At 50.2% G+C, this 15,322-nt stretch overlaps 1 protein-coding gene across 1 annotated transcript in view; it reads right to left on the bottom strand.

Annotated features, from left to right (window-relative positions):
• PLXNB3 (plexin B3) overlaps positions 1 to 15,322 on the bottom strand; it is a 374,309-nt gene that overhangs the window by 82,318 nt on the left and 276,669 nt on the right. Inside the window, exons 7-10 of the mRNA XM_078664580.1 lie at positions 6,675 to 6,775; positions 3,761 to 3,893; positions 3,215 to 3,377; positions 371 to 479 (exon numbers count right to left, since the gene is read on the bottom strand). Of these exons, the coding sequence (XP_078520706.1) occupies positions 371 to 479; positions 3,215 to 3,377; positions 3,761 to 3,893; positions 6,675 to 6,775 (506 nt within the window). The remainder of the gene's footprint in view (positions 1 to 370; positions 480 to 3,214; positions 3,378 to 3,760; positions 3,894 to 6,674; positions 6,776 to 15,322) is intronic.

The following is a 15,322-nucleotide window of genomic DNA, read 5'->3' as shown; positions in this document are numbered from 1 at the left end:
ATGCCCAGGCCTCAAGACACCGGTGCATTAATGCAGACGTCAAGGTGTGCTGGGGTCTTGGAAATCAATAAGCTTGTCTGCATGAGTACTGAGCATTTCCACGTGTACAGTGTGCAAAGAAATGCAAAATACACAACCAGCAACACTAATGTTTTACTCTCTGAAAACCACTGTTCTACACCTCAAAGAGATTCTCAACCAGCTCTTGCGATGAGCTGCCGGGTGAGTCTGTGTATAACACAGGACGGCTGGGCCATGGCAAAGCCAGGGGTTAAAGGTAGCTAGATAACCACCAAAGACAACAGTAACCAACTCTGTGGATCCCCAAACCCCAGGCATGAGTGGGACTCAGAGAGCCCCGTACACTCACGGAGACGACACAGCAAGCGCCATCACAGCGGCACAGTCGTAGAAGGCAAAGTCTGTGGAAGCAACGATGACCTCGCCGAACATCACTGCCAAAGGTACGATGACGTGGTCTAGAACATAAAAATAAAAAAACTGGTGTTAAAGCAAGCACACACTCAAGCATTGTTTACCCCTTGTATTTTAGAGCTTCACTGCAGGGCATGCCCAACATGGAAATCTACACTCTGTTCATATAGAAAAATAAAGAAAACCTCAGGCATTCCTGTCTTTCCTCTCTGTACCACGGCATTGAATAGAAATCCTGAGACATTCATTACAGCTCTTCTCATATGACACAGTGTTGAATACAGAAGAAATCCATCCTTTTTTATTCTCTGTTTATCACCGCCCAGTGTACCCTGAAGCCATCCCAAGATATTTATATCCCTCCATTTGTCTCACTGTTACTGTATAGAACAAAGGACGCCCCGGACATCGCTATCCTTCTGTCGCACTGCGTTACTGTATAGAACAAAGGACGCCCCGGACATCGCTATCCTTCTGTCGCACTGCGTTACTGTATAGAACAAAGGACGCCCCGGACATCGCTATCCTTCTGTCGCACTGCGTTACTGTATAGAACAAAGGACGCCCCGGACATCGCTATCCTTCTGTCGCACTGCGTTACTGTATAGAACAAAGGACGCCCCGGACATCGCTATCCTTCTGTCGCACTGCGTTACTGTATAGAACAAAGGACGCCCCGGACATCGCTATCCTTCTGTCTCACTGCATTACTGTATAGAACAAAGGACGCCCCGGACATCGCTATCCTTCTGTCGCACTGCGTTACTGTATGGAACAAAGGACGCCTCGGACATCGCTATCCTTTGGTCTGACTGCATTACTGTGTGGAATAAAGGACGCCTCGGACATCGCTATCCTTCTGTCTCACTGCATTACTATATAAAACAAAGGACGCCCCGGACATCACTATCCTTCTGTCTCACTGCATTATTGTATAGAACAAAGGTTGTTTCGGACATCGCTATTCTTCGGTCTCACTGCATTACTGTATAGAACTAAGGACGCCCCGGACTTCGCTATCCTTTTGTCTCACTGCCTTACTGTATAGAACAAAGGACGCCTCGGACATCGCTATCCTTTGGTCTCACTGCATTACTGTATAGAACAAAGGACGCCTCGGACATCGCTATCCTTTGGTCTCACTGCATTACTGTGTGGAATAAAGGACGCCTCGGACATCACTATCCTTCTGTCTCACTGCATTACTGTATAGAACAAGGGCCGCCCGGACATCGCTATTCTTCGGTCTCACTGCATTACTGTATAAAACAAAGGACGCCACGGACATTGCTATCCTTCTGTCTCACTGCATTACTGTGTAGAACAAAGGACGCCTCGGACATCGCTATCCTTCTGTCTCACTGCATTAATGCATGGCATAAAGGACGCCCCGGACATCGCTACCCTTGTGTCTCACTGCATTACTATATAGAACAAAGGACGCCCCAGGCATCGCTATCCTTCTGTCACACTGCATTACTGTATGGAACAAAGGAGGCCTCGGACATCCCTATCCTTCTGTCTCAATGCATTACTGTATAAAACAAAGGCCGCCCCGGACATCGCTATCCTTCTGTCTCACTGCATTACTGTATAAAACAAAGGCCGCCCCGGACATCCCTATCCTTCTGTCTCACTGCATTACTGTTTAAAACAAAGGCCGCCCCGGACATCACTATCCTGTCTCACTGCTTTACTGTATAGAACAAAGGACGCCCCGGACATCGCTATCCTTCTGTCTCACTGCATTACTGTATAAAACAAAGGCCGCCCCGGACATCGCTATCCTTCTGTCTCACTGCATTACTGTGTAGAACAAAGGACGCCTCGGACATCGCTATCCTTCTGTCTCACTGCATTACTGTATAAAACAAAGGCCGCCCCGGACATCGCTATCCTTCTGTCTCACTGCATTACTGTGTAGAACAAAGGACGCCTCGGACATCGCTATCCTTCTGTCTCACTGCATTACTGTATAAAACAAAGGCCGCCCCGGACATCACTATCATGTCTCACTGCTTTACTGTATAGAACAAAGGACGCCTCGGACATTGCTATCCTTCTGTCTCACTGCATTACTGTATAGAGCAAAGGACGCCTCGGACATCGCTATCCTTCTGTCGCACTGCGTTACTGTATGGAACAAAGGACGCCTCGGACATCGCTATCCTTCTGTCTCACTGCATTACTGTACGGAACAAAGGACGCCTCGGACATCGCTATCCTTCTGTCTCACTGCATTACTGTATAGAGCAAAGGACGCCTCGGACATCGCTATCCTTCTGTCGCACTGCGTTACTGTATGGAACAAAGGACGCCTCGGACATCGCTATCCTTCTGTCTCACTGCATTACTGTACGGAACAAAGGACGCCTCGGACATCGCTATCCTTCTGTCTCACTGCATTACTGTATAGAGCAAAGGACGCCTCGGACATCGCTATCCTTCTGTCTCACTGCATTAATGCATGGCATAAAGGACGCCCCGGACACTGCCGTCCTTCTCTCGGAAAACATTACAGTATAGAACAAAGGACCCCTGGACATCGCTGTACTTGTGACTCACTGCATTAATCATTCTAATATCATTAGCACCCTCCAGCAGTGCTGTGTCAGTGATACACAACCCCGGCTGTCTGAGCTTCTTTCGATAGTGCTGCTGGGGCTGCAGCAGTGTTATCTTTTCCCAGCAGTTCCCTCTGTGTGGTAAAAGCATAGCAGTGAGAGCTTCCTACTGCAGTGTCCTGTCAGAACAATACTGTATCTCCATTATTTCTCACCCATGGCCGGCTGGGTTGGCGGTATCTGCTCCGGCGGGGGTGCTTCACAGGAGATTTCCGTGCCCAGGACCTCGGCTGGACTCTTGTATTCACCAAAGGAGCAGACGAAGCTGGAGCCCTCCTCCAGGGCAGGAAGACCAGGAACTGTCAGGTGGACTGGGGTCTGTGAAGGGCAGAGAGCACAACTAGGTAAGCAAAAAGAATACATCTCAGCATCCCTGCCCCCATCCCTCCTGCCCTAAGATCCTCCACGGGTGTTCATGAAAGGCTGCGTGAGGCAGACTGGACAATGCAGTATAGAGGCGGGAAATCTCCGAGAAGTCTGGCGTACAGTAAAGACTGGCAGGGTGGGAGCAAAGACGGTCAGGTCAGGCTTGCAGACCAGTGCCACTCTAAGGGTGCTAGGACTGGGGCCAAGTCAGTCATGTGTTAGCGTCACGAAAGACATGCAACATGCTGCAGACCTCAGTCTTGGAGCGTCTGCAGAATATTGAGAAATCGCAACACAGAAGCGCCGGCGAGACATGAATGAGCAGGATCCTGTACCTGGGTGCGCTGAGTGAGGCTCAGGTTGGCTGGGCGAACTTCCTGCACCACCAGGCACTGCTCCACCTCTTGGTAACTCCAGAGCCAGCGGTCCTCGGCCCCGTCCGTCTGGCACTCCGCCTTCTTCGTGCACCTGTCGGAGAGAGGGAGGAACAATCGAGTGAATGAGGAACTTCTATCCCTCCCTTCCAACCCCCATGTCAAAGGAATGAGTGGGGCATTCCCCCCCACCCCAACTTCGCTGAGGGCCGTACCCCTTTAAGGCACGTCATGAGGCTCGAAGGCGTCCTGAGGATACCCACTTGTTTTACCCTTTCAAAGCCCTCTCACCGTACCTCCAGTGACCGATGTCCGTTTGTCCCTCAGCGGTGTGTCGCTGGATGCCACCACGGTCACTCAGGCTACATTGGTATAAGATGGATCGTACGCTTTCTGAACTCTAGTACTCCTGTCCCTCTACCACTTCCCATCGACTGCCCTTCAGATGGCCGACATTTTGGAGTGCAGGTATTCAAAGCATTCACTCTCCTGTTAATAAACACTGCCTGTGGGTCTCCTGCACAGGTCACACCACACCTGAGCTTTCTCCATCAGCACACTGGACTCTTCCTTCCACTGCATGCAGCAACGCCTGAACTCTCCTGTCAGGGGAGGCCTCAGGCATGTGCAAGCTGTGCACCTGCACAGGGCCACCAAACCCCAGGGGGCACCATGCCAATATAGATCCTTAATATAATAATCCTCAGAGGATGGATACATATTTGTGTGGCAGCCCCTGGCAGGGATTTGGCAGCCTCCGGCTCTTTCCACTTCCAAACAATCTAACCCCCCCCTCTTCACTGGGCTCCCGCTCCGCCCGGACCCCCTATTCCGGGGGCCCCCTACCTACGCTCCCTGCCCAGGGCCTCCATGAGCCTAGAGCCGCCCCTGCTCCTGTTCATAAACACTGTCTGTGGGTCTCATGCACAAGTCATGTCCCACCCAGACAAACTTCCTCCTCACTCTAAAGCCACAGTCTGCTTGTTTCTTTGCCAAATTGAGAGTTATGCACATACCAGTAAGATTTCTATTTAAAACTACTTCAATCAATCAATCTATTTGTAGAGCGCGCTATATACCCGTGAGGGTCTCAAGGCGCGGAGGGAGGGGGGGGAAGGGGGGGGAGTGGAAGCTTTGCTACTGTTCGAAGAGCCAGGTCTTGAGGAGTCTTCTGTGGTTTACCGTGGGTTTACTTTTCCCCACCCCAATACAACTAGAATCTTCTGGTATTAGCCAGTCCCAACCCCCTGGTACCACAAGATTCTGATCCTTCTCCCAACCGTAGCCCCCTCCAGTGGAATTCTCTTCCCTCAATCAGCAAAGCCAGATCCTTTGTCCAGGAATTAAAACCTGTTCTAAAGATTCATCGCTTTGTACTGGAAGAGAGGGTGGCATCTCGCACAGACCTTGCAAACAGACCTCACATAATCTGCATTCTGGTTTATGTCGCTGGGCAAGTACAACGATTACAGTTTTGGATTCTTGAATCTGTCTCCTGAGTGGGCGTGTTCACCAACAGCTTGTACTTGTCCTGTGGCATACTGTAACAATCTGAGGATGGAGAGGATGCCCATGCACACTGTATTCCAGGGGAGGAGCCACCTATCTCGTGATACTTCGAAGACTCGTCCAGGACAACAATGTGCAATCATCCGGACCCAACACTAGGCGGCGATCTATGCACAGATATGAATTCAGCAGCCCACATGCCAAGAACACTTTTTCTGTTCATCACCCAAACTTCTCATGGTGCTGAATCTGCTAGTGCCCTATTGTCAAATGTTTCTGCTCAAAATCCTATGCTGCTTGGTCAGTACATTTTGGAGCAAAGAAAAATAAAGAAAGGACACAACTCCTTCCATTAGAAAGGAAATCTACAGAGGAAATCAGTACTAGGGATCATCAATGCATCTGCAGCAAGACTCCTTCCCTGACTTCCACTCATCAAAAGGCTGTTTCGACACTGACAGGCGAGCCAACTGGCGCCCAATCACACACTTCGCATGAGTAGGCAAGATCATCGAAAAAGATGTTGTGAGCCAACTTCCGGACAAGCTCATGGCCATCTCCCTCCTGCAAGATAACAAGTATGACTATAGACCCCTGGTGCAGCACACATGGCGCAGCGACACCAACAGCCAAAGTGGTGACAACATCCTCCATATCACAGACAACTGCGACCCCTGCCTTGTCGTGAGCGACCTCTCTGCAGCCTTCGACAGCGCTGAGCATCAAACCTCGCATTTCACCCTTGCTTTTGGAATGGGTGTTGAGCACGTCATCCAACAGTTGTACCTTTCATGTCCTGCCCACCGGGTGCAGAAAGGCTTCTTCACCAAGTCAGAGGGCATCCCAGAAGGATGCAGCATCCCTCAAGACTCCGCCCACTCTATGTTCATAGAGCACCTGGGAGTACTACTGACCCACCAACACCACCACCAAGCAACACCTGGACCTCACAGCCAGGGTGTCGGTCTCAGCACATCCTGTCTCCAGTCCTACCCTCCTTAGTTCTGTAGGATCATGCAATCTAAATTCAGCACACATGGCCGTGCATGGGACGAATTGAGGCTCCCGACACCTGTGCACCTGAATCTGTAGACTTTGAGAGTCACCTTGCACGGTGAGCACAACAGCGCCTTTGCCTTATCATGTGCACATGGACTGTGGGGCGCCAGTAAGTTTCACCAGACAGAACTAGGGTAGCTCGTACCTAGATGGGCACAAAGAGCTAATAGGTACCCAAGCAACCGGTTACAAGATCCTGGCCTCCTAGGTAGGCGAGGTTACCACCAGACGCCCCAGATCTGGAGTCCATCTGATTCATCACAGACAGATCTGCAGACCCACTGGCTCCCAGCTGATCCAGACTTACCTGCCCTGCAGGACGCACCAGCCACAAAAAGGGTCCCGGGCCTGCATGCAAGCGCTGCAGTCGGAGAACTGGGAGCATTCCGCGATCGGCAGCTTGGTCACCTAGAACAAGAACAGAGCGTGCATCAAACATGTGTTAACATAACCGGACACATCAACTGAAAGAGCTTCCAGCACTGAAGCAGAGAGCGGTTAGAGAGCTGTTAGAAGGACCTGGGGAGATTAAACCACTGCCAAATGTATTGAAGCATTGGGAAATGCAACAGGCATCACCCAAAGGCAGAAGCATGATGTGCACTTCTGCAAGGGTCCTTCAGCAGAGAGTGGGTGCGGCAGCTTTCACAGCCCTCAAGGTCTTGGGGAGCACTACTATTGCTTCCATAGGAAGCCAGGCCCTTCCCATGGCTGTGGAAGTGGATGTGGTGGTAAAGTGTTTGTAGTGGGTCAGGGGTCAGTGCTGTGGCAGGAGGTGTGATTGGTGAAGTGTGTCATATGGATGGTGTGGTGTGGTGTGGTTAATCCTGCTTACGGTGGTATGTTGTGGCTTTTGTGTTCTTGTGTAGTCATCAGTAGTCCTTTTGACCCCCTCCACTCCTCACTGACAACCAAATTCAAAAAACAAACTCATCAGATCATTCAAGAAAATCTAGGGAAGCATGCGGCAGAAGAGCCATGCGGACCAGACAACCACGTCGAACCACAACAAACAAAAGGAGATCAGGGCTGCCTGCTGCAGAGCCAACATCAGTGAAGTCATCGGCAGAAACCTGTGGGTTCTATTTAGACCAGACATGAACCCAAACCCCGCATAGCTAACACAACAACCAGAGTGAGATAAAAGTACTGGACATACACAAATCCCGCCCTCTCAACGCTTTCAACACAGCACTAACGAAATGGGTACTAGTAGGAGCACTTATGCAGCTTGAAGAGTTTTCTGGATGCACATGCTGTGCATAATTCCACCATCTAGTGGGTGGGCCTGGAATCCTCTTTTTCCTTTTTGGGCGTCATTGAACACCATTTGGTGGTATGTCCGTCCCTTGTGGGATGTCAGACGGCACCCCGGATGTCTAGTTCTCAGCAAGCCTGCCCATTGTAATAGTGTTCTTGCTGGCCCCCTAATGACTTCTCTCATCGACAGTCAATCAGGAAGCCGTCTGGCTCTCTGCCAAAAACAGGCCCGTGCAGCTACTGACACTTGTTTTCAAGACAGACTGGTAAGGCCCTTAACTACGTCTCCACATCCTCTCTCACCACACACCCACTTGGAATCTAAGATCCACCCACCATAACCTTCGACTCACTCCAAGACCACCCAGGGTTTCCGCCAAGTACCAGCCCTTCTACCTCATGAGCTCTCTCCAATGAAACGCGTTCAGCGGTGCACAGATACACATAGAGGAGGCCTTTCTACTGGGACCTGAAACAAGCACTGGACCAGTCACACCTCAACAAATGCAGTGCCGCGAGCGACAGCATCTCTGAGGCACGCCGGACCCCCTGAAGAGAGTCCTATGCACTGCGGACCATCTATTTAAAGATCTTCAGGGTCTGACAAACTCATACCCTCTCCACTGTGTCCACGTCCATGCCCACCCAAGGTATAGGACTTGCTTCCTCATCTACATGGTGGTCAACCTCAGCATCCTGGCATACCGGGCGACCACCTGTAGCGCTTGCATCACCTGGGCTTGAGCCTAGAAGATGCAGGTAGGAGAGGAAGCGAGAGGACGGGCCTTCCGCTGACACTGCATCCCACACCTACCAAGCTCTCTCTCGTGGTTGAAACTGGAAAGACTTAAGAACTCTCATCATTCAATATACTTCAAAACATTAAAGTTCATAACATATTAAAATGCATTACACATATTTACAATTCATAAAAATGCGCTCATCCGAGGGTCATTTCATTTCATCTATATGCCTCGACATTAATTACAGGGGATTCCAAGGGTTAGTTTTAACAGTCCAGTTACTTCCCTGGCTAATTGTTCTTCTCAAAGAAACCGGAGTAGGGCTAATAGGGCAACAGGATACACCTTTGTTCTTGTTCGATGGCCGTTCCTTAACATATATGTTCAACTAAGTCTATCAAATCTTAAAATTGTCAACCACTGTTAAAACCGTAAGGCTTTAAAAAAACATCCTATTATTTTAAAAATGATTCAATATTTACACGGACAAAGCGGTTTCCCTTTTGTACCCATTATTTCTTAATGAAGAAACTTACCCGCGCTTCCTTTGTGGTTCTGGTTAGTTACCACATCGCCTTTAAAACCTCACAGGACAATACTTTACTTGATAGATTTTACTAGTTGCTTTGGGTCTAATGTGATTGTTTGAGGTCACGTCTGAACGCTACTTCTCTGACCTAACCTAAACCCTTGCTTGAAATAAGTTTTTCTCAGTCACAGCCCCTATACAGATCTATAATCTTTGCCCTCTCTTTTTCCTAATAAAGTATGTGGCCAATAGGAAGCGGCTTACTCCAAATACTATTAGGCGGGAGTTGTCTGTTTTTAGAATTCGCATCATATCCTCCATTCTCCTAACACTAAGACACCTACCCAATGGTTTTATCCACTTGCGTCTGGGAATATTACATGCTGGGCAGAAGAACAAGACATGTGGGAAATCTTCTGCGACCCCCATCTGGCATAAAATACACTGTACCTCCCTATCCTCAGACGGGGTATAGGACCATTTAGCAACAAAGGTGTTTAATTGCAATATTCCATCTCTAAATTTCAGATATAAGCTCTTTGCCTGTTGCGGTTCTATCTCATCGAGGAAGGGTTCAAAACTAGGGGACGTTTTATGCTGGAGGAATTGGGCAGTGAGCCTACCTAGTATGCCACTCATGATCTCCCCGTCTCTTATAAAATCCCAGTATATAGTCTTGATCTCGCTTTTGGATTCACGGGTCAATAGACCCGGGTTCGACCAGTACTTGCTCAATCCTGAGTCAGTGAGCCACCCTTGAATATGTTTTAGCCAGGGCAACGTGAGATGAGTGTCAAGTGCCTGTAATTCAGCGAGTGACTCTCTGTACACAGTTAGCTCCGGAGTTGTCCAGGTTCTGATTCATAACGTCGGGGTTCTCCAGACTTCAAGAGGCTCCAGACGTTTTATATCTAAATCATATGTAACCCTGGGCAAAGCACTACGCTACACTCGCTTAGTTTGAAAAGTTTGCGCTACTTCGCACTACGCGAACTGCACGTAGTACAGTGCAAACACGCGTAGCTTGGCAGTCATTTTTTGCTTGCTCGCAGTCCTCAACGTCAAGTTGGGGACCGCGAGCAAGCAAAATGACATCCCGGCGAGACTTTTTCCTCGTTCGCGATCAGCAACATCTAGTTGCTGATCGCGAGAGTAGAAAATTAACCTCCCGGTGAGATTCTCAACGTGGGGAGATCGGGTTTCCATTGCGAGTGGTCGCATATGCTTGCAACCGCTCGCAATGAGAAACTGCCAGTCCGCGTTGAGAAAGCTGCCGCTCAAGTAAAAATCTACTCGAGCAGCAGAAAACTACAGCCAGCACTGTGCAAGATGCCGTTTTCAATGATTGCACAGTGCCGGATACTTGTCCGCACTGTGCAATCATTGAAAACGGCATCTTGCACAGTGCGAACAGGGTACTTTGCAGTTCGCATAGTGTTACGCGTAGCTCGCATAGTGCACTTCGCGTAGCTACGCATAGCGCTACTTCGCAAACTACGCCCAGCCCTTATGTCAGAGGAATCAAGGGAGTATGTTGGGGAAGGGCGACAAACATTCACAATATTTTGTTCTCCCTAGTGCCTAGGGGCTTGAGGTTGCCACTCCCCCAGATCTCTGCTCCATACAACGCTGCGGATGGCGCTCCCCCAGATCTCTGCTCCATACAACGCTGCGGATGGCGCTCTTGCTTTGTACACTGCCAGTGCCGGTGTAATGGCCTTTGTGGATGTCGCCATTTTTTTGACGATAGGGATAGAGTTTTACGTTAGATGGCTTTTGACTTCTGTCTCTTTCATCAATACGTGACCGGCTCTCTTCTTCAGTGAGCGTGCCCACTCAACTCCCTCAAGTATTGACCTAGTGACCCCACCCCCACTGACCCTCCTTTCCTGGGGTGCCCATCTCACCATAGTTTAACTGTGCCTTGACACTCCCTTAATGTCCCAGCATACTTTGCAGTAAACCACTCCCCCCGCACAGCTCTGATAAGTTGTAGATGGATTCAGGGCTTTAAGTGGGATGAAAAAACTGGGGGGTCTCTCAAAGGGGCGTGGCCAGTGTAATTAGGGGCGTGGCTTTAAAACAGTTATGTTCAAAATCTGTGCCTAGCATAGTGTGCCGCCCAACATGTATTTTGCTGTTTCTGTCATTGCATCCAGATATAAGATACAAGTAACATCATACCTAGAACAAGTCAGGACTATTGGCTTTGTCAATGGTTATTAGTTGCATAAGATAAATAAGCTGCAACTATGACTTGTTACATATAATATTGAAAAAGCTTCTACTTAAATCCCTGATGATACCACGAGATGTTGCTGCTCCTGCAGTTTAAAAAAGATAAGAGAAATCCAGAGAGAAAATGACTCTCTTTAAAGGATGTTCCTTCCCCCCACAACGCTCACCTGACATGAGGTCACGTTAAACTTCTACACTATTGAGAAGTGAGCACTGAGCAGTGTGAGCAGGGCACATCCATGTGCTTGCTTTCTCTAAACGGGTCTCTATCTGGCTCTGGCACCCTGGCACTTTTTTACAGACACTGCAGTCCGGGAAAAAAAAACGGACCGCCTGTGCCAGGGCTCAAAACAGAGCCCGATAGAGACCCGTTTCGAGGACCCCTGAAAAAAACTGCCGGTGCTCAGACCCCTTGAGACCCGGCCCACTTAAAGCCCTGGATGGATTTGAGCTGCAGAATAACTCTCGCAGATGTACAAGATGGCATTTAGAATAACCACCCTGCACAGCCAAAAGGCGGGTGAAGAATGCCAGGGTCAAGCATGGTGTTGGCTATCTAGTGCCACCAGGCAGCTGAGATTTGTTGGCACGGTCGTGTTTTTTAACTATCTGTCCAGAAAAATGCGTGTAAATGTATCCCCTGTCCTGCCTAGTGTTCAAAGAGTTTACGGATGACAGGGGCATTATTATACAAACAGACCTGATTCAGGTGGGAGACTACCGATTTTTTGAAGCAAAAAATTGCTTTATTTTAACTTACTCCCGCCTAAAATTGCCGCTGCGTCAATATAAGTAAATGGGAAAAATACATTCAACCATTTTTTTTTATTTTTTATTTCAAAATGTCCCACTTTCCAGTTTTAAAATGTTGGCACATATACCGAGGCAGACGCGTTTTTACGCGCTCCAGCGCAACTGGATTAGTCGTTAATTTCTAGCACTAAGTATTTTAACTAGTATGATACTGTGCGTAAAAGTTGCATTTAATTCCCCGTAGTGCCACGTTGTATGCTTTTATATTGGCGAGACAACTTAGCCATTGTGTGTCCCAGGTCGATGGGAAACTGTCGTCCTATTTCTACGTTGGTTCAATGGCTCTGAGTTTCAGATTGAGGTCACTGTGCAGCTATGGTGGGTGGTTGCAAAGCAGGGGGGCTTTTCTTGCTGGAGAGGAAAGGGCTCATATGTGCCGGTTTTATTATCTGTCTCTATGTGTGTGGGGGGGTCTTTAGTGACGTTTAAATGGTAGAGGCGATTTTAAAACGTGTTTGTGGAGGGTTTTCGAAAAAATAAACTTTTATCCTCAATGCTATTTCCAGTTCTCCGCTAGATGGCAGTGCTGCATTCTTTTTAGTCAATAGGAATGCCATTGTTTGAATGTTCTGGAAAGTGAGGAACTTCTGAATGGGGGGTGGGGGTACAGTAGGGGTCGATGAAGCAGCAACACACGGCGGGGAGGGGAATTACGAGGACAGAAAATAAACTCTTCTGTTCAAAAGATTAGGAGGAAATGCAATCTTTTTTGCACACGTTGTAGCGGGCTATAGGCTAAACTACGTGGAAGCTGTACGTTTTAAAAAAACGCGTAGCCTATGTTCTGCTATGTATACAAGATTTACAAACTGCATATTCACCGTGTTTACCGTCACACGATGAAATCCAGTGGCATTATAATACGCATCGCTTTGCCCAGTGCAACAACCAGGATTTGAGTCAGTGACCCTGCAGTGACGACACACGAGCATCTGAAGTCTGCAGCACCCTGCAGTGAGTGACCCGCACGCATCTGAAGTCTGCAGCACCCTGCAGTGACCCGCATGCATCTGAAGTCTGCAGCACCCTGCAGTGACCCGCATGCATCTGAAGTCTGCAGCACCCTGCAGTGACCCGCATGCATCTGAAGTCTGCAGCACCCTGCAGTGACCCGCATGCATCTGAAGTCTGCAGCACCCTGCAGTGACCCACATGCATCTGAAGTCTGCAGCACCCTGCAGTGACCCACGTGCATCTGAAGTCTGCAGCACCCTGCAGTGACCCACGTGCATCTGAAGTCTGCAGCACCCTGCAGTGACCTGCATGCATCTGAAGTCTGTAGCACCCTGCAGTGACCCGCATGCATCTGAAGTCTGCAGCACCCTGCAGTGACCCGCATGCATCTGAAGTCTGCAGCACCCTGCAGTGACCCGCATGCATCTGAAGTCTGCAGCACCCTGCAGTGACCCACGTGCATCTGAAGTCTGCAGCACCCTGCAGTGACCCACGTGCATCTGAAGTCTGCAGCACCCTGCAGTGACCCGCATGCATCTGAAGTCTGCAGCACCCTGCAGTGACGACACACGAGCATCTGAAGTCTGCAGCACCCTGCAGTGACCCGCATGCATCTGAAGTCTGCAGCACCCTGCAGTGACCCGCATGCATCTGAAGTCTGCAGCACCCTGCAGCACCCTGCAGTGACCCGCATGCATCTGAAGTCTGCAGCACCCTGCAGTGACCCACATGCATCTGAAGTCTGCAGCACCCTGCAGTGACCTGCATGCATCTGAAGTCTGTAGCACCCTGCAGTGACCCGCATGCATCTGAAGTCTGCAGCACCCTGCAGTGACCCGCATGCATCTGAAGTCTGCAGCACCCTGCAGTGACCCGCATGCATCTGAAGTCTGCAGCACCCTGCAGTGACCCGCATGCATCTGAAGTCTGCAGCACCCTGCAGTGACCCGCATGCATCTGAAGTCTGCAGCACCCTGCAGTGACGACACACGAGCATCTGAAGTCTGCAGCACCCTGCAGTGACCCGCATGCATCTGAAGTCTGCAGCACCCTGCAGTGACCCGCATGCATCTGAAGTCTGCAGCACCCTGCAGCACCCTGCAGTGACCCGCATGCATCTGAAGTCTGCAGCACCCTGCAGTGACCCACATGCATCTGAAGTCTGCAGCACCCTGCAGTGACCCGCATGCATCTGAAGTCTGCAGCACCCTGCAGTGACCCGCATGTATCTGAAGTCTGCAGCACCCTGCAGTGACCCGCATGCATCTGAAGTCTGCAGCACCCTGCAGTGACCCACATGCATCTGAAGTCTGCAGCACCCTGCAGTGACCCACGTGCATCTGAAGTCTGCAGCACCCTGCAGTGACCCGCATGCATCTGAAGTCTGCAGCACCCTGCAGTGACCCGCATGCATCTGAAGTCTGCAGCACCCTGCAGTGACCCGCATGCATCTGAAGTCTGCAGCAATGGAACTGAGCTTTTTCACCAACACAGCGCATGTCCACATTTTAAAGGGCTACCACGTTTCAGCCTGCTTACTTATGCCATCTGTGTTTGCATTGTGCGTACGTGTGACATTGTCATAATTTCTGTGTGACACTACGAGTGACACTCACTCCACTGTAAAATGTAATGACCTCAGGCAGAGAAACAGCCATAGTGGCACAATGTATTGCCCTCAGCGGTATATTCAATTACATTCAAGCAGCATACTCGTTGCATGGGGTGCCAGCAACATACCCGCAGTAAAATGATGGCAGAGAGGTTGACGTGGAGCTGACTGCCCCAAAACTCTCAGGTTTACCATTTCCATGTATGAGGAGTTCACACACACAACAGGACATCTTTGCACTCTCTTGCCTACAGTCCTGAATGTATAATAAAATAAAAATGATAGGAGGGGGGGGGGGGAGGGGGGGAGGAGCCAAGCTCGCAATCGTAATGGTCGCTCTCTAGCTCGGCTCCGTCAGCCTGCCGGCCTGACTCGCATATCCTGCCACATATCCTGCCCCGAAACAACACACTCGAGCAGAAACAGAAACGTAAAGTATTGCTTCTACTCACCGTCTGACCTGGAGACTCCTGCGTGCCGCGGTTCCGAAGTTCTGCCCCGGTGGGACCGGGGCCTCCGCGGTGATGAGACCGGGGTCTCGCCTATTGGACCCAGCCCGGCGGTGATGTAAACGTCGGCCCCGGCCGGGAACGAGAGCCACCGGCGAGAGGCCGTTGTGCGAACATCCTGCTGGTTCTGCTACGAGCTTGCCTTGGTGGCCGTGAGGGTGGTGCGGGGCGCGGTGCCCCGAGGACTGATCGTGTGAAGGGGTCCCCCCGCCGCTGCTCCGTTCATCCACCCTGGAGCCTCGCGCCCGGACACTGCTCGTCAGACACGCCAGCGACAGTACAGGCGGACCCCCGACT

Source organism: Lissotriton helveticus, chromosome 10, assembly GCF_964261635.1.
Source record: "Lissotriton helveticus chromosome 10, aLisHel1.1, whole genome shotgun sequence".
Lineage (NCBI taxonomy): Eukaryota > Metazoa > Chordata > Amphibia > Caudata > Salamandridae > Lissotriton > Lissotriton helveticus.
Note: the sequence above shows the minus strand (reverse complement) of the source record. Positions and strands in the feature narration are given on the sequence as shown.